At 33.8% G+C, this 19,544-nt stretch overlaps 1 protein-coding gene across 2 annotated transcripts in view; it reads right to left on the reverse strand.

Annotated features, from left to right (window-relative positions):
• Positions 1 to 19,544, reverse strand: part of Stxbp3 (syntaxin binding protein 3) — a 69,284-nt gene that overhangs the window by 24,334 nt on the left and 25,406 nt on the right. For both annotated transcript variants that reach the window (XM_076863155.1, XM_077109890.1), the window contains exons 7-11: positions 15,436 to 15,590; positions 12,343 to 12,433; positions 8,665 to 8,789; positions 4,417 to 4,512; positions 4,224 to 4,281 (exon numbers count right to left, since the gene is read on the reverse strand). In XM_076863155.1, coding sequence (XP_076719270.1) covers positions 4,224 to 4,281; positions 4,417 to 4,512; positions 8,665 to 8,789; positions 12,343 to 12,433; positions 15,436 to 15,590 — 525 coding nt within the window. The remainder of the gene's footprint in view (positions 1 to 4,223; positions 4,282 to 4,416; positions 4,513 to 8,664; positions 8,790 to 12,342; positions 12,434 to 15,435; positions 15,591 to 19,544) is intronic.

A 19,544-nucleotide genomic window follows, 5' to 3' on the forward strand; every position in this document is an offset into this window, starting at 1 on the left:
TATATAGAAATAAAATGAACTTAGATGCTTACTTCACATATACAACAAAATTACTGAGTAAATTATAGATTTGTAAAAGCTAATCAACCTTCTAAAAGAAAACACAGAAGAATATATTAATGATCTTGTGACAAGCAAAGACTTCTTAATCAAGACACAAAAGCACTATGAAAAACTGATAAAAATTAAGAACTTCTGTTTATGAAAAGACTTATATATAGGACTTCATCCAGAAAATATCTTCTACAAATTGGTAGGAAAAACAGACAACTCAATTAAAAACAGAAATAATACTTAAACAGGCACTTCTTAAAATAGGATATCCAAACAGCCAATAAGCTTAAGAACATAAGGGAAATATAAATTAAAAATACAGTAAGAACCTAGAATAGCTAAAGCAATCCTTAGCAGGAAGAGTGAAACAGGTAGCATCACTATATCAGACGTTAAACTATTCTACAGAGCAATAGTAACAAAAACAGCACGGTATTGGCACCAAAACAGACTGGTGGACCAATGGTAAAGAATAGAGGATATAGAGACTAACCCACAAAATTACAATTTGACAAAGGTGCCAAAAACCTCCGTAGGAGAAAAGATAGCCTCTTGAACAAATGGTGCTAGGAAAACTGGAAATCCATATGCAACAAAATGAAATTAAACCCCTATCTCTCAACTCAAAGTGGATCAAAAAACTAGGAATTAAACCAGAGACTGCATCTAATAGAAGAAAAAGTAGGCCCTAATCTTCATCATGTGGGATTAGGCCCCAACTTCCTTAATAAAACTCCTATAGTGCAAGAATTAAAAGCAAGAATCAATAAATGGGATGAACTCAAACTAAAAGTTTCTTCTCAGCAAAAGAGACAATCTGTGAGGTGAATAGAAAGCCTACATCTTGGGAGCAAATTTTTATCCGTCACACATCAGATAAAGCACTAATCTCTAGGGTATATAAGGAACTCAAAAAGCTAAAAAACAAATAACCCAATCAATAAATGGGCCAAGGACCTGAACAGACACTTCTCAGAAAAGGATATATAATCAATCAACAAATATATGAAAGAATGTCCATCATCTCTAGCAATTAGAGAAATGCAAATCAAAACTAAGATTACAATTCATTCCTATCAGAATGCCAGCTATTTGAAGACAAACAACAATAAATGTTGGCAAGGATGTGGGGAAAGGGATACACTCATACATTGCTGGTGGGACTGCAAATTGGTACAGCCAATATGGAAAGCAGTAAGGAGATTCCTTGGAAAATGGGAATGGAACCACCATTTGGCCCAACTATCCCTCTCCTCAAGTCTACACCCAAAGGACTTAAAAACAGCATATTACGGGGACACAGCCACATCAATGTTTAAAGCAGCACAATTCACAATAGCTAAACTGTGGAACCAACCTAGAAGCCCTTCAATAGATGAATGGATAAAAAAAAAAATGTGGTATACATATACAATGGAATATTACTCAACAATAAAAGAGAATAAAATCATGGCATTTGCAGGTAAATGGATGGAGTTGGAGAAGATAATGCTAAGTAAAGTTAGCCAATCTCAAAAAACCAAATGCCAAATGTTTTCTTGGATACAAGGTTACTGACTCATTGTAGGATAGGGAGTGGAAGCATGGGAGGAATAGATGAACTCTAGATAGGAGAGAGGAGTGGGAAGGGAAGGGAAGGGGCAGGGGGTTAGCAATGATGGTGGAATGTGTACATGTATGAAGAAACGAATTGGTGTGAATATACCAGAGGTATGAAAAATTGTGCTTTATATGTGTAATGCATTCCGCTATCATTTATTTTAAAAAATCAATTAAAAATACAATAAGATACCACTTCATAGGGCTGGGGTTGTAGCTCTGTGGTAGAGCGCTTGCCTCTCATGTGTGAGATCCTTGGTTCAATCCTCAGCACCACATAAAAATAAAATAAAGATAAATATATATATATATAAAGATACCACCTCAAAAATAATTTTTTTTTTTTTTTTGGTACTGGGGTTAATCTTTACCACTAAACTACATCCCTAGCCCTTTTTATTTTTATTTTGAGACAGAGTCTTGCTGAGTTGCTTAGGGCCTTGCTAATTTGCTGAGACTGGCCTTGAACTTGCACTCCTCCTGCTTAGCCTCCTGAGTGTTGAAAATTTTAACTGGGCGAGGGGAAAAACCCTGAAAATATTGTGGAATAGTGAGAATACAGAGCAACTGGAACACTTATATGTTGCTGACAGGAGTGTAAATTGGTTCAAATACTTTATAAACGTTTGGCATTATCTTTTGTCATTTATTAAGCTAAGTATATTCCCTATAATTCAATAATTCTGCTTTTAACATATCCCAGAAAAAGAGGACATCTATTCTCTAAAAAATATGAACAAAAATATCCAGAGAAGCTTTGTTCAAAATTTGCCTGAATTGGAACAGTCCAAATATCCATCAAAAGGAGAAATACAAACACATAAACAAAGTGCAGTACAGTCATGTACTGTATAAAATGTTCTGGTCAATGATAGACCACACATACAATGGTGGTCTCAGAAGATTTATATTACCTACTTATGCAGCCATCTTAGTCTGCATAACTACACTCTATGATATTCTCATTGTGACAAAATCACCCAATGACACGTTTCTCAGAATGTATCCCTATAGTCAGGTGCCATGACACATCCCATAATTCCAGCTACTGAGGGGTGGGGGTTAAGGCAGGAGGATCTCAAGTTCACCTCAGCCCACTGTGGGCAATTTAGCAAGACCTCATTTGAATAAAAAGTGAAAAAGGGTTAGGGATGTAGCTCAGAGGTAGAGTGCCCTGGGGTTCAAGCTTCAGTATCACAAAGAATGTATCCCTGTTGTTAAGCAAAGCATATCTGTATATTTATAAAAATGATATTACTATCACACAAAAATGAAGGAACTATTGAAAAGATGTAATGTGTACATCACAAAAACATCATGTTAAATGAAAGCCAAACAAAAAGATCATATACCATAAGATTCCATATATGTGAAATTTAAGTAAAGGCAAAACTAATCTATGGTGATAGAAATCAGAATAGTTTACCTCTGGCAGATTGCTGACTGGGAAAAGGTAGAGGGAAATTTTTGAAATGTTTTTAATCTTGATTTAGGTGGTAGTTTCATAGGTATATACATCAGTAAAAAGTTATTCAGTGTACATTAAGATTTGTGTACTTGTTGGGCACAGTGGTGCACACTGTTAATCCCAGGAAGGTTGAGACAGGAGGACCATGAGTTCAAAGCCAGCCTCACCACTTAGCACGGCGCTAAGCAATTTATTTATTTATTTTATATATATATATATATATATATATATATATATATATATATATATATATATATTAAAGAGAGAGAGAGAGAGAGAGAATTTTTTTTAACATTTTTATTTTTTTAAAATTTTTTTGGCGGACACAACATCTTTGTTTGTATGTGGTGCTGAGGATCGAACCCAGGCCACACGTATGCCAGGCGAGTGTGCTACCGCTTGAGTCACATCCCCAGCCCCTAAGCAACTTATTGACACCCTGTCTCAAAATAAACTATAAACAGGGCTGGGGATATGGCTCAGTGGTTAAGCATCCCTAGGTTTAGTCTTCGATACCAAAAATTAAAAAAAAAAAAAAAAATTTGTGTGCTTTGCTTCTGTAAATTATACTCCAGTATAAAAATGCCAACAGTAAACTGAAATTGACTAAATCACCTTTTTAAAAATCAACTGTAATGAAGCAAGACAGACAAAATGGTATTTTTAAAATTTTTTTTAACTATACGTGAACATATCTTTATTTTGTTTATTTATTTTTATGTGGTGCTGAGGATGGAACCCAGTGCTTCAAATGTGTGAGGCAAGTGCTCTGCCACTGAGCCACAACCCCAGTCCCACAAAATGATACTTAAAAAAAAAATTTTTATTTTAGTTGTTGATAGATGTTTCTTTCATTTATTTATAAGCGGTGCTGAGACTCAAACCCAGTGCCTCACATATGCCAGGCAAGTGTGCTACTGCTGAGCCCCATCCCCAGCCCCAAAATGCTAACTTTTGGTGAGACTTAGGTACATAGGTATTTATTTTCTTGACTTCTGTGTTAGAATGTTCCCCAAGTGGAAATTTAAATAAATAAAACAAAAATTCAACAAAGTTTAAAATTCACCTTTACCATTATTTTGAAAGTTAAATAAGAGCTTACCTTTCCTTCTGTTGCTTTCTTTGTTGATGAAATTTCCTTCATAAGCTTTGGAATTTCCCTGTAAAATTGTAAAGGAATTCTGTAACTTCGAAGGTAGAATATTTTTACAGAACTATTTTAAATTTATAAAATGTACTACAACATATTGAATACCTAAGAAATATGAAATAAAAATTAAAATGGGTTCACATACTCTAGTACAACTGCAATATGCCGATGTCGAATTTTCACCCAGAGATCATCATCTTCTTCAAGGATTGCCTCCTTTTCTTTTCCATCTGTTTTGTATCTACAAGAACACAAATGCAAAAAACTTTTGGATTTTTTTTCCCATAAAAGTGAGAGAAACACTTTCATGAAAAATACTTTTGGAAAAACTGAAAAGTAAATATACTCAGTCTATTACTAAAGGAGGAAAATAAATACCTACTCAAAACTAAGGCACATTGCTATTTTTTTTGACCAGGGATTAAACCCAGGGGTAATTCCATGGAGTAACATCTCCAGTTCTTTCTGTTTTTTATTTTGAGACAGGGCCTCACTAAGTTGCTGAGGCTGGCCTCAAACTTGTGATCTTCCTGCCTCGGCCTTTTGAGTCACTGGGATTACAGGTGTGCCACTACGTATAGCCACACTGCTATCCTTTCATTAAATATCAGACTGCTATACCTAGCAAGATATTTTTATTCTTAAATGTTAGGTTTATAAAGTTTGGCAAAATTTTACAAAATTTACAAAGCAAAAATTCAATGTCCTACAAACAACTTTAAGAACAATACTGAATATACTAACCATTTGTGTTCTAACTGCTTAAAACACTATTGCAATGTGTTAATAGATCATAGCACAACTATCAAATATTCATTAAGAACAGAAATGTCACCCCAATGTAATCCTATTGAAGGTATTTCAGAGTTGACACAAAATTCACAAACATCTAACATCTGTTTCTTTATTCTTCCACAATCCTGTAACTTATATCTTCTTTAATGAATGGGAAAAGAAGTGAAAGACTAAAATAGTCATAAAAACACTATGATAGCTTTAATGAGTTCTATTTAAGTGACCATCAACTCAAGGGGTTCATAAAGCACTCAAAATTAGATTCAAAACAGCTTCTCCTAATGGAATTTCTCCCTTTTTATTCTAGTCACCCTCTTTCCATTTGAGAAACTTGGGAAGAATCCATTGTCCTTGGGACTGCCAATTTCCTCAGCCAAAATTAGAAAGGACTTCATTAAGCTTTCCTAGCTCGGACTGCATACAATACCTGTAGTTATCTGCTATGTGAATACAATAATTTCTGTAGCTCAAAAAAACTATAGGTCCAACCTATAAAATCATTCACCTGTGTGGTCTTAATTATAGATGCCCAAAGATAATACAAGACAGCACTTAGGACAGGGGGCACTTTTGTCATTTAAAATGCCACTTTGTACTTAAATAATACCCTTTTTTATGCCCACATCTTTATTTATATGTATGCACATTAATACACATATATCCTAAGACAACATTTTTTCCAATGTATGCATGACATGACATATAGAAATGTTAAATAATACCTTTGACTTTTAAGTGATTTACAAAGATTAATCTATCAGCAAGCCTCGATACTCAAAGATAATGACAATCCCTTAAGAGTAAATTTAAAGAGGTGACTAAGAACAACAAAAGAATCTGGATATTCAGAATTTACTGATTATTTTGATTCTGTTAAAATTTGGGTGGGGGATCAGCAAGGTGAATCTAGCTACAATGAAGTGAGCATGGGGGAAAGTAAAAGGTAATAAGGTCAAATAATAATGGAGGGAAAGCATAAATGATGGCCTTGAAGACCACTGCAAGGGCTCTAGCTTTTACTATGAGGAAAATGGGAAGCTTGGGCTGGGATTTGTGGCTCAGTGACAGAGTGCTTGCCTCACATGTATGAGGTACTGGGTTCAATCCTCAGTACCACATAAAAATAAATAAATAAATAAATAAATAAATAAATAAATAAATAAATAAATGAAGGATTGAGTCCATCTACAACTAAAAAAAAAAAAGAAAGAAAGAAAGAAAATGGGAAGCTATTTTAAAAGTTTTGAGAAGTGATTTCATACAAACTGACCTAGGTATTACCAAGATTTTTTTTTTTTAAAACACTGTGTTGAAGGGAAACTGAAGATGGGCTGAAGAAGCAATAGATACCATTTAGACGCACACTGCAATAAACCATAGGAAAAATTATATGGACTTGAACTAGCTTTAATTCTGGATACGTTTTGAAAATGTAGCCATAAAGATTTGCCAATGAATCCAATGTTTTTGAACTTGACTGGCTATTAAATTGTGAGAGAGATGACTGAAATTTTTGGCTTAAGTAACTATAAGACTGGACCCACCATTTACTAAGATTGGGAAAACTGGTTAAAGTAGTATGAAGTGGAATATCAGGAGCTCAGGTTTGGACATACAAGTTTAAGATGTTCATTGACATTCCAAGTATGAGATATTCAATAAGGCAGTTGGATATATAAATCTCAAGTTCAGGAAGAAGGTTTAGAATAGACATAAATTTGAGATCCAAGAACAGATAAATCTTGGGAATGAGTGTGCTTCTGAAAGAATATAAACAGGGATAAGTTCCAAAAACTGAACACTAGAACGTTATAATACTGAGAATGGAGGATTAGGAAGGAGGCTATAAAAACTGACTTCTGGATTTAGCAACACAGAGGTAACTAAAATATTTTTTTATTTTTAGTAATAAATCATGTCCTATATTAAAAAAAAAAAAAAGAAGAAGAAAAAGAAAACTGCTGGGAACAGTGGCACCCACCTGTAATCCCAGCTACTCAGGGAGGCTGAGGCAGGAGGATATCAAGTTCAAGAACAGCCTCAGCAACTCAGCAAGACCCTGTCTCAAAAATAAAAAATACAAAATAAAAGGGCAGGATCAGCTGGTGCAATGGCACACACCTGTAAACCCAGGTCTGCAGGGGACTAAGAAAGGAAGATCATAAATTCGAGGCCAGTCTGGGAACTTAGTAAGACCCTGTCTTAAAATAAAAAATAAGGGCTGGCGCTATAGCGCAGTGGTTGAGTGCCCCTGGGTTCAATACCCAGTATTCTAGTCAATCAATCAATCAAATTGTGACAGAGCACCTGGAGTTTATGCTAATCTGTGAATTTTTTTGATTCTGGGAAAGGCCATGTGTCTTTAAAAAAACAAAAACAAAACAACAAAAAATATAAACTAAACCTTGCTGTGCTTGCCAGCAAACCTATAGAGATCTATATTTTAAAAGCAAGGTTAGAATTTATATCTATATTATTTACATACGTCAAAATTCTTTATTATCCATCAGTTTACTAATTCATTTTTAAATATCTTAAGTACAGTTTTATAGACTTAAATGAAAAACCAAGGTAAATAATACTCCTTCAGAAAATTCTAAGTAAACAGCTAAAAATGACTTTCATATTAGAAAAATATTGCTTTTTCTGTTAACTAACATTAATGCAAATCACACAGAAAAATTCAGAAATATGAGTGACCAGAATGCAAATTAAAAATACAATATAAAATACAAAATTATTTTACCAATATTTGTTTGAGAAAAAGTATTAAATACTATAATTATCAAAGACTATAAAGGGTTGGGGATGTAGTTCAGTGAAGTGCTTGCCTTGCATGCACAAGGCCCTGGGTTCAAACCTCAGTACTGGGAGGAAAGCTGTTCATATCTTTTTAATAAAACTACAAAATTAAACATAAAATTTCAGAAGACTAATATTCATTTTTACTATTATACTCAAGTAGTAAATCTTAGCTGAAAATGCCAATTAGAAAAACATATTTAATGTATACATACACCTACCCATAAATGATATACAAGAATAAGTGAAATGGTTGCATGATAGAAAAGCTATTCATATTTCATTGGCTTTTTAACTGATAGTACTTTTAAGGTAAATATGCTATATCAAGGTTAGGTAAATTAAGTTTAAGAATAAGTAGGTAAAAAACTGTGCCTATTATTAATAGCCATCCTACTTTGTTTTCTAATGTCTTAATTTTTTAAAATACATTTCATTGACAAGACACTTTTGGGTATATGATTCAGAATAATCACTGCCAAACCATTTTGAATAGCATTTCTCCTTCCAAAAATATAACAGTGAGCTTGATGTTTACTTTTAACATAAATGAAAAAGTCCAAATTCTATCTGTTTAAATGTAGCTTTGCTGTAGACTAGTTAAGGAGGCAAACACATTCAAAAAGCTGACAAAGTCAATATGTTTTTTAAAAGATTATGATTATAGGTGTAAAAGTAGTCTCTGAATAAGAAAGTTTACAAGTTTTTCAAATTTCTGATCCTTCATAAATCATTAAATGCTCATATGCTATCCTGTTTGTATATGCCCTTTATATGCCCTTCAAGTTATACTTGCTTGTATGTATCATTCTCAATTGGTAGTAGATCATATGCCATTGCCTGAAAGGTCAGTTCATGCAGGACAGTGGACACAGGATCAAAGCCACGATCGATTATTAAGAGCTGGGAATGAGTTTTACCCTAGAATAACAAGATAAATTTATCTTAAGAAATTTTAATTTGGGGGGGAACATATTTTTAATATACTTAGAAAATAAAAGCAGACTTTTCCTAAGTTCTGATCCTCCCCACCAAAAATATACAATAAAACAAAACAAAACAAATGGTTAATTTCCTCAAAGAGTGAAGTTATAGTAAGACAAGAAAAATCTGAGTGGTACACTATGGAAAAAATACATATTCATATTTATATTAAAATACTACATTTAATATTTCCAAAATTTCTTTTAAAAAAGTAATATTTAGCTTGCACTAAATCTATTAAGAATTCAACTTGATAAACACTAAAACTGATGTAAATTATGAAGAGTAGTTACTATTTGAGCTCTTGTATTAGATATTTTGCTAAGTAAGAAATACATACATTATTTCATTTACTATTCAAAATATTTCAGATTCTTGTATAAGACAGATACTGTTAACTCCACTTGACAATGTGGCATTAAAGCTTAAAGTTAAATAATTTGTCCAAATCACACAACGGAGTTTAAAATCCAAGTTGGTTCTATTCCAATGATTGTGCTTTTAATCATTACGATATTTAAAATACATTGGTGCCAACTAAGATGATAAATCACAAAGACTTATTGTTAATTTACAAACAGCACTAATCACTCAATGGCAAATAAGTACTGGGAAAATTCACTGTTAGTATTGCTTTTATGTCATTTCAAAAGTAGTAAATTCTTTGGCTTATTATTCAAAGCAATAAAAGATAACTATAACTCATTAGATAAACATTTTCTATTTATTTACATATATCAGGCAGAAGTAAATCATATAGGTTAAACTTTAATAAATATACTTAAATTACAATTCACTCCTTGTTATGGCTTATCATCTGGAATGTCCCTTCCAAAACTCAGGTGTTGAAAACATGATCCCTAAGGCAGAAAGGTTCAGAGATAGGGCTTTTAGGCAATGAATGGTCCTGGGGCTCCACAATTTGATAAATTAATCCACTGACAGCTAAATGAACTACTGGGAGATGGGACTTAGTTGGAGAAAGTAGGGTTACTGGTGCAGTTTTTGGGGTTTATCTAGTCCCTGGCCCCTACCTCTCTCTCTGATTCCTGGCTGCTACCAGCTGAGAAGTTATCTTCTTCATGCCCTTTTGCTTTTCTTCACCTTACTTCAGGCCCAAAGCAATATGACCATAAACTGAGACCTCTGAAACTGTGGGCCAAAATAACCTTTTCCTCCTCTAAATTGTTCTTGTCAGATATTTTGGTCACAGCGACAAAAAGATGACTAAATCACTCTTTGAGATGGTAATGTACAATATTTAAGAGCACAGCATTTGGAATCAGGTCTGGATTTGAATTTATCTTTGGTCACTTTTCTTATTTTATTTTTATTTTTTGTAGTTGTAGATGGACAGAATGCCTTTACTTTATTTGTCTATTTTTGTGTGGTGCTGAGGATGGAACACAGTGCCTCACACATGCTAGGAAAGTGCTCTGCCACTGAGCTACAGCCCCAGCCCTTGATCGCTTTCTTGATGTATGACCTTGAATAAATTTCTTAGCCTGTTATATATCAGTTCTCTCTTCATAAAACAAAATATTATCACATAACATCTTCCTTATAAGATTGTTGTGCAGATCAAATACATTTATACCATAAAACACATGCATTGCCTGGCAATTATTAAGTTCTCAATATATATGAGCTACAAGTCCTTGGAAAGGTCAATCAGAAAAAAAAAAACAATCTAAGTGCTATATCAGGGCTTAGGACTTATGACAGTATGTAGGGGGAAGTATTGCTTGGCATGAAAAGTCAGGAAAGATTTCAAAAAAGAGGTAACATCTATCAGGTTCTTGAATAAAAGGTATCAAGCATTTGAAGAGTATGTAATTACTTAGAATAGAAAGCACAAATTTGGTTTTTGTGGATGTTGCCACTTTTTCACTGAAATTATGAAAGATTAAACAGATTTACTAATATATTGTTTGTGTATCTCTTCATTCAACAAGTTTTAGTATACTGTTTATATGAAGTCATTCTATCTTCATAACAACCAGAATAACAGCTTTCACTGGACCTCCAAACCAAAAACTTATAAAAGCAACTAACACCATACCTAAACTTACATCCTCCATTCCAGGCAAGTTGTTTAGTTGTTAATTTTGCCTTTTTCTCTATGCCTCAACCTAAGGAATCCTGTTCCCTGCAAGAAAATCATGCAACAGACTTCCTACTTTATTATGGTGTACTCTTTCTTATTTTTTTAAGAATTTTGTTGATGTTGTTTTTCCTTTTATTAAGAATTTAAACTTTACTTATTTGTTTGTATGTGGTTCTGAGGATTGAACCCAGTGCCTCACCTGTTCTAGGGGAGTGCTCTGCCACTGAGCTATAGCCCCAGCCTGGTGTATTCATGCTTGAACCTCAAGGGCCTCTTCATCTAGAATGCCTTCCAAGCTTCCAGTTGAGAATAAATTAAGTCCCAATCCATGCTCCCATTGTACTCTATATATTCTTCTCTCATTCCACGTACTACATAGCACTGTAATTGATGGTTTCCTGGAATATTTTCTCTCCTAAACTATGGACAATTCCTTTCTTTCTTTCTGTAGCTATTAAATATGGCCTCTCTCTAGCATCTCCTCTGTCAGTTTCCCCAGGCTCTTCATTCTTTAACCACACCTATCTGCTGGTATTCCCCAGGTTCCAACTTTAATCGCATTGTTTTTTTAATGCTGGGGACTCAAATCTAGGGCCATATGCATGATTGGCAGGAGATTCCCAACTGACCTATATCCTTAGCCTTGATTACATTATGTTATCTTTATTACAATAGTTGTTATTTATTAAACTCCCATCTGTGCTGAATACTTACATGTTAACTTAATCCTTATACCAATCAAGCAAGGTACTTATTATCTCATCCATTTAATAGATTTAAAAAAAAAAAAAAACCTCAAGGTCACATAGCCCATAACAACAGAAATTTTATATTTATTAAATATTAACTCAATGGCAAACATTATTCTAAGGAATTTACATGTATTACCTTATTTAATTCCCTCACTAATTTAAAAAAACAGGTATTTCTGAGGCTGGGGTTATGGCTCAGTGGTAGAGTACTTGCCTAGCACATATGAGGCACTGGGTTCGATCCGCTGCACCTCATAAAAATAAATAAATACAATTACTGTGTCCATCTACAACTAGAAAATATTTTAAAAAACAGGTATTCTCTTAGCTTTTATTTTCTAGAAAAGAAAACTTAGGTACAGAGAAGTTACATAATTTGCCCAAATTAATATAACTATGAACTAAATGGCAGAGCCAAGCTGTGGACACAATGCTGACTTCAAAGCCCATATCTTCCCCTCTAAACCACACTGAGCACTACTCTCTCTGTTAATGATTCTTTAATCAGTATTGGAAGTCTATGTTAATGATTCCCAAAACAATACTAGAAAATGAATGAACAAGCTGCTTTGGCTTATAAAGAAATAATACAGATTTTATGTATAGTCACTATTTGCCTTTTATACATTACCTTTATTAGTCTCTTTTCATCAATCTTGTAGTAGTCTTCAAGTTTTTTTTCAACCAGCTGTGCAAGTTTACTGGCATTATCCAGAGGCTTACTAGAATTGGAAAAGAATATTCAAACAATTATTTTTCTTTCAAGACATACTTTACATATCAAAAAGTTGAATTCTGGGCTGGGGTTGTGGTTCAGTGGTAGAGCACTTGGCTAGCACATATGAGGCACTGGGTTCAATCCTCAGTACCACATAAAAATAAATAAAGATACTGTGTCTGACTATAACTAAAAAAAAAATTTTTTAAAGTTGAATTCGGGGCTGGGGATGAGGCTCAAACGGTAGAGCGCTCGCTTGGCACCACATAAAATAAAATAAAGATGTTGTGTCCACCAAAAACTGAAAAATAAATATTAAAAAAAATTAATAAATAAAAAATAAAAGTTGAATTCTAAAATGAAACCAAACTATTTATAAAATGAAAAATTTATAAGCATGGGAAAATTCAGATAATAAATCAAATGTTACATAATGTATCCAGAATTTACAAATGCAAATCTTATCATCTGTGTCTCAGATTTTTTCAATATACAGGGAAAAATATTACATATAAGTTGCAGTTCCCTTTATTCCCCCCACCCAAGTCCGATCAGTTCTCTCCCTTGTCTCTATCCCAACACTCAAGGGCACCATTACCACAAATTTCAGTGTATCCTTTGTCATTTCTGTTATTTGTGTATGTGTGTGCATGTGTGCACGCATGTGCAACATCTATTGACACATATACAACATCTGTTCATTTTATATCATTTAGTATCCCATCATATGATTACACTGGATTCTATATGTTCATGTCCCTAAAGATGGACATTTAAGGGACGGGTTTGTGGCTCAGTGGTATAGCACATGCCTAGCATGAATGAGGCACTAGGTTCGATTCTTAGCACCAAATATGAATAAATGAATAAAGGTCCATTAACATCTAAAAACGATGGACATTTATTTCATAATTCATTCTCAATTTTTAATTTTTTATTTGAGTACTGAAGATTGAACATAAGAACACTTATCTCTGAGCTGCATTCCCAGTTTTTTAAAATATTTTTTTAGTTGTCAATGGACCTTTGTTTTGTTTATTTATATGAGGTGCTAAGAATCAAACCCAGTGTCTCACACATGCTAGGCAAGCGCTCTATCACTGAGCTACAACTCCAGCACCCCAAGCTCTTTTTATTTTATTTTTGAAGATAGTTATTGAATTATAATATTAAGTCACAGTGTTCACATTTAATATCACAAATTAATGAAACTAAATACTTAATCCATTTCCAATATAAAACTCCAAAATTATAACATGAAGTAAAATACAAATTTATAAAATACAATTATAAATCTATATTATCATCCTAATATCAAATAGGAAATTAAATTTTAAAAAGAACTATTTAAGATAAGCATTTTTTTCTTCTTTTTACAACTTTAAAAAATTTTAATTTGTTATACATGGCAGCAGAATGCATTTGAGACATTTGTCTCAAATGTGATTTGAGACAATTCATATTCACATATAGAGCAGAATTTTTCATATCTCTGGTTGTACACAAAGTAGAGTCACACCATTCATGTCTTCATACATGTACTCAGGGTAATGATGTCTGTTTCATTCCACTGTCTTTTCTACCCCCATACCCCCTTCTCTTTCCCTGTTTCCCCTTTGCCCCATCTAGAGTTCATCTAATCCTCCCATGTGCCCCCCAATATTTTCTTTTTTTTAATATTTTTTTTAGTTGTAGTTGGATACAATATCTTTATTTATTTATTTTTATGTGGTACTAAGGATCAAACCTGCACCTCGCATATGCTAGGCAAGTGCTCTACCGCTGAGCCACAACCCCAGCCCCATCAAGCTCATTTTTTATTGTATTTATTTTACTTTATTTTTGGCACTGAGGATTAAACCCACAGCTGCTCTACCACTGAGCTACCTCCCCAGTCTTGTTTATTTTTCAAGACAAGGTCTTGCTAAGTTGCTCAGGCTGGCCTTCACCATACCATTCTCCTCTCTAAGCTTTTCGAGTTGCTGGGATTACAAGCATGCATCACTGCATTCGGCTGAACCTTTAGGTTTTATACTTATTAAATAAGCAAAGCAGCCTGTATAAAAAGTGATTTATGCCACGTGCAGTGGTGTATGCCTGTATTCCAAGCAGCTTGGGAGGCTGAGGCAGGAGGATTATAAATTCAAAGCCAACCTAAACAACTTAGGTTGTGAGCAATTTAGCAAGACCCTATCTCAAAATAAAAACTAAAAAGGGCTGGGGATGTGGCTCAATGGTTAAGTACCTATAGGTTCAATCCTCAGTACAAACAACAACAAATACAGAAATAAAACCCAAGCTGTCTGGTGACACTCAGCAACATGGATGAGTTAGAAAACAATGTTGAGTGAAGAGCTAAAAAAAACAAATCATGATTCCATTTATATGAGTTCTAAATCAGGAAACACTAAACTATATGTTAGCAGCTGGATACAGGTTATCTCTAGGAAGAACAGGGATGAGTGACTGGGAGGGGTCATGAGAAGGACTTCTATGATGCTATTAATGTTGTATGTTTTATCTTGGTAGGGTTAAATGGGTACAATCATTTTGGATGAACTATCAAGCCATATACATATAATTACAACATTTTACAGTAAACTCATTTTCATAAAGAAGAAAATAAAGTTATATAGCATGAAACTTAGGTCTTCTCTTAAAAAAAATCCCCAAAAGAGTAAAAATGATAAGATATAAAAAATGTAAGTCTATTCCCTATATGAAATAAAGACATTTCCTCAAGTATTCCTTAAACTAATGAAAACCCATGTCTATAAATAGTACCAAGTTTAAGCTTTAAAATTCAGTAACAGAGGTTATTACTAAATATTAGGTAATTTGAAATTTAAGCCTTAAATTTTAGATTTCCTATATGCAGAGCATGGCAAATATATAAGAAAAATACATTTTGCAAAATAATAAAAAAAAAGTCACAAGAGATATCCCTTGCCTCTACATTGGACAGCAAAGAGAAGCATAAAGTGTACAAACACTATTATGTCTTACCTTTTATATCTTACTCCAGGATTTTCATCCAAAGTGGCACATACTGTAACTATCTGCTCAGCCATTGCTTCCATAATGGCATCTTTTCCATTGGCATTGCCAGGGTCTGGACTATAACAGTAATAGAATGCATCTGGTACATCAAGAGTATACACCTAAGTTAAGCCAAAAAAAGTTATACTGTCAATCTAGAGACTTGACTTTTAAAATGTATCAAGAAAAATACAAAAGAAGAAAAAAAAGAGAAATGCAATTGTGATTTGAGACATTAAAGAAAAAAATACTTGCACTAACCATGCTGTTTCCTGAAACAACTGTGTCTTTACCTCAATCAAATCATTCTGTCATCTTGATTTCATCCTTTATTTCTTTTCTCACTCTCCTTTCCTGCTTAGACTACCTCTCTCCTTCAATTCTTGTTTCATAAAGAGATTGTACAGTTTGCTTTTCACTACCTGTGCAACAGATGAAGGAATCTGAGGTAGTCAAACTAAAATAAAAATCTAATACCTGGTAGAAAGAAATACAACAAAGCCAAAATTTGCCTACATATCAAAGATTAAAAATCTTAGCCCATTAGAGAAAAACCTAGAAATTTCCCACAGTTGACATATGTCTTCAGTTCTTTAGACTCTTCATGTCTTTAAGATAAATATTTTCTAAAATGACATGCCACTGTGCCAGAAACAAGTCTTACCATAATGCAATGAATCCTTACAGACACATTCATCCATTTGACTAACTAAAGCATTTACTGATATAGAAAAAAAGTGGATTGGAGGCTTGTTATTATTATACTATTGAGGATACAAAGGCAGCAGCTCCCTATCAGTACTGAGAATTCCCCATTAAACTACACGGTGGGATTAATAAATAATAATATACCAGGTGTAAGAGCAGGCAAGTAATAAATAGTATAAGTTAAATAATGTATTATGAATAAACTACCTTGCATTTCCTTCCACATTCATTCATTTCCTTCTGGAAACCATTCATTTCTCTGAACATAACCATGACCAACAGCAGCAGCAGCCTGAATGAACATGGACTGAGATTCAGCTATGGCCAATCCACTTCTTTCTGTGCTGCCCAAGGGTTATATTGCTGTATTAATTTATCAACAAGCACCCTACACTTGAGCTGTAACTTTCTCATAGTATATTATCCCACTGCAGTAAATATTATTTGTTCAAAAGTATTTATTGCCCTGCCTTAGAAGGCTTCTCCCTATTTCTTACCCACTGATGGCAGGTTTTGCTATAATCATTAGAATGTGAATATAGAGACAAAAAGCTTTAAGAAATATTGTGTGGGGTTGGGGATATAGCTCAATGATAGAGCACCTGCCTGACATGTATAAGGCCCTAGGTCTGATCCCCAGCACTGCAAAACAAATAATTAAAACCTTAAAACAAAACCCATAACAACAACAACAGAACCCCACTGTGTGGTTCCAATATTTCCTCTTTGCCCTCTGCTATGTCCCAGAGCATCCCTTCAGTTTTAGTCCCAGAATGTAGAAAATGCAGAAGTCCAGGCAAACTACAATGGACAATAACATGAATGAGAAATAAATCTTTGCTATAACACATTGAGATTGCAGAGGAGGATCTTATACTGTTTAAATCAAGCTATTTAATATTTCAGTGCATCAAAAAGGATTTAGGGGCTGGTTTTCATTCTATACTCACATTTCTTCTTTATCCCTCACTCTCTTCTTCCTTTCCACTTTCTAGCACCATCATTAAAAGTTCCTTTAGACCACTACCATATTTCTTCATCTTTATGACTCACAACTAGTTTCTTAATTATAGATCCCCTGCCTTCCTCTACTCTTCAGCTAGTTGACTTTCTACCTAGATGTCTTTTAGCCCTCTCCCGTTTTCTTGAGTGCTTTCCATCTACTTGCCTTAATGTATATGTGAGAGCATTACTTACCTTAAACCTTCTGAAGGGGAAAGAGATCTTTCTTTGATCCCTTGACTCATTAAATTATATGGACCTGGACCTCCTCGGTTTAACTTCTAAATGTGTTACGTGTTCAATTTTACTTCTTTGAGGCACTATCATATCTGACATTATCAACTGCTCCTCAATAATCTTTTGACTTCTGGGCCTCTTGTCTATCGCCATCCCACCCTAAACATACCTGATCTTGTCTGACTTCTAGGATTCTACTTCTCCTTAAACTTGGTGGGAGCCTCCTATTATATAGTCCAAACCTAACTAGAGAGAGCCTTCATACTCTTGCTCCTCATAATCCGTATTCTTGCTGCTCCCCTACATTTTTCTGCTTCCATATCTTTGCATTCAGATTCCCATCTTATAGAATGTTACCTTTTCATTACTACTTTATGAAATTCTATCCATTCTTCAGATGTTTTCCCAATCTCTCTTTCTGTGGCAAACTGTGAGATGCCTCCCCCACAAACATATTCTCCCTTTCAGTAACTATACTCCAATTCATTAGGAGGAACAGCAATATATGTTCAGGCAAGACTACTCCATGAACTTAGATATACGATTAAACTTTGGCTAATAAAATATAAATGAAAACTCTTTCTTCATTCTCCCTTTCATCCTGCTTCCTCAAATGAGAATATAATAATTCTACAGTCGGGCTGGGGATGTGGCTCAAGTGGTAATGCGCTCGCCTGGCATGTGCAGTGTGCTGGGTTCGATCCTCAGCACCACATAAAAGTAAAATAAAGATGTTGTGTCCACTGAAAAATAAATATTAAAAAACTCTCTCTCTCTCCTCTATCTTTTTAAAAAAATAATTCTATAGTCATCTTGATCATGAGGGCCATGCCTAGGAGACCAGGTTCCTGACAATTCTGTATAGTCAGCATATAAGCTTTATATAGCTTATTTCCCACTTTCTTTAGTATTAGCAAAAACTACATTCTCTTGTTGTTTAAACCAACACATTTTCTTGTTGTTTAGATTTTCTGTTGTATGCAGTTGAACCTAATTGATAGTTTTTTGAAGCTACATAATAATTTGTATCGCTTTTGTAGTATTCAAATGAGGGTAAGTCACATATTTTGCTTATCATTTCATAGCAGACTGCTTTGAATCTAGCAAATTATGTCCACTGAACATGATATTGATAAATGCTCACAGAGGTCTCTGCTTTTAGTGCAAAGCACTCAGCAATATTTCATTTATATCTTTATTTCAAGCAAACAAAAATCCCATATATTCTGTCATTTCTCCAAGATAGTTAAACTTATTAAGCAAATTCTCTTTAAGATTTTTATCACGGAAGTAAATTTAAAAGACTTTATAAAATCATAACATTTCACAAATACTGGTTGAGTAAAAACTTCTCATGAGATTTCTCTGTATATATGCAGATAGGTTATTGCCATAAATTATCAAATTAGTCAGATATCTACATAAATCCCTCCTTCAAATATAGCAATTGCAGAATGTTAATGAATTGTGGGGCTAAAACTATATTTATCTGCTGTGAAACAAGATGTTCTGGAAACATTTATAATGCTTATGCTACTGCTTATATCCCACATGATTTTAGGAAACCTATTTTCATTCTATACTAAAATTTACAAATCATATTAAAGAAGTAAGCATAAAGCTAACTTCTCAAAAACAGTTTAATGCTAAGCAGATATCTCAACAGTTTTATTTGGATCATGATCTTTGTTGAAAAAAGCAACTGCTTCAAAAAGAAATCCCTTATCTAGGATCCTTTCTATACCTCAATAATGAACCTCTCAGCTCCAAATAAAATTGAACTAACAATTTCAATTCTGTAAATGCTAGAATCCAAACACAAAGAACAGAGCACAACAAACCTGAATAATTCATTAGCTGTGTGACTTGTTTAAATAAATTATCCTCTTTGATCTCTGATCTTTAAAATAGTTTCATAAAACTACTGTAAGAATTAAATAATTAAATTTATTAAAGCATCCAAGAAAATACTGGACACACGGTATTATACGAAATTTATAATTATCATCATCTTTACTTTTATTCTATTTATTTTGCAGTATTGGGGATTGAACTCAGGACCTCACACATGCTAGAAAAGGGCGCTACACTGAGCTACATCACCTGTCCTTTTTATTTTGAGATATAGC

This window comes from Callospermophilus lateralis, chromosome 7 (genome assembly GCF_048772815.1).
Source record: "Callospermophilus lateralis isolate mCalLat2 chromosome 7, mCalLat2.hap1, whole genome shotgun sequence".
Lineage (NCBI taxonomy): Eukaryota > Metazoa > Chordata > Mammalia > Rodentia > Sciuridae > Callospermophilus > Callospermophilus lateralis.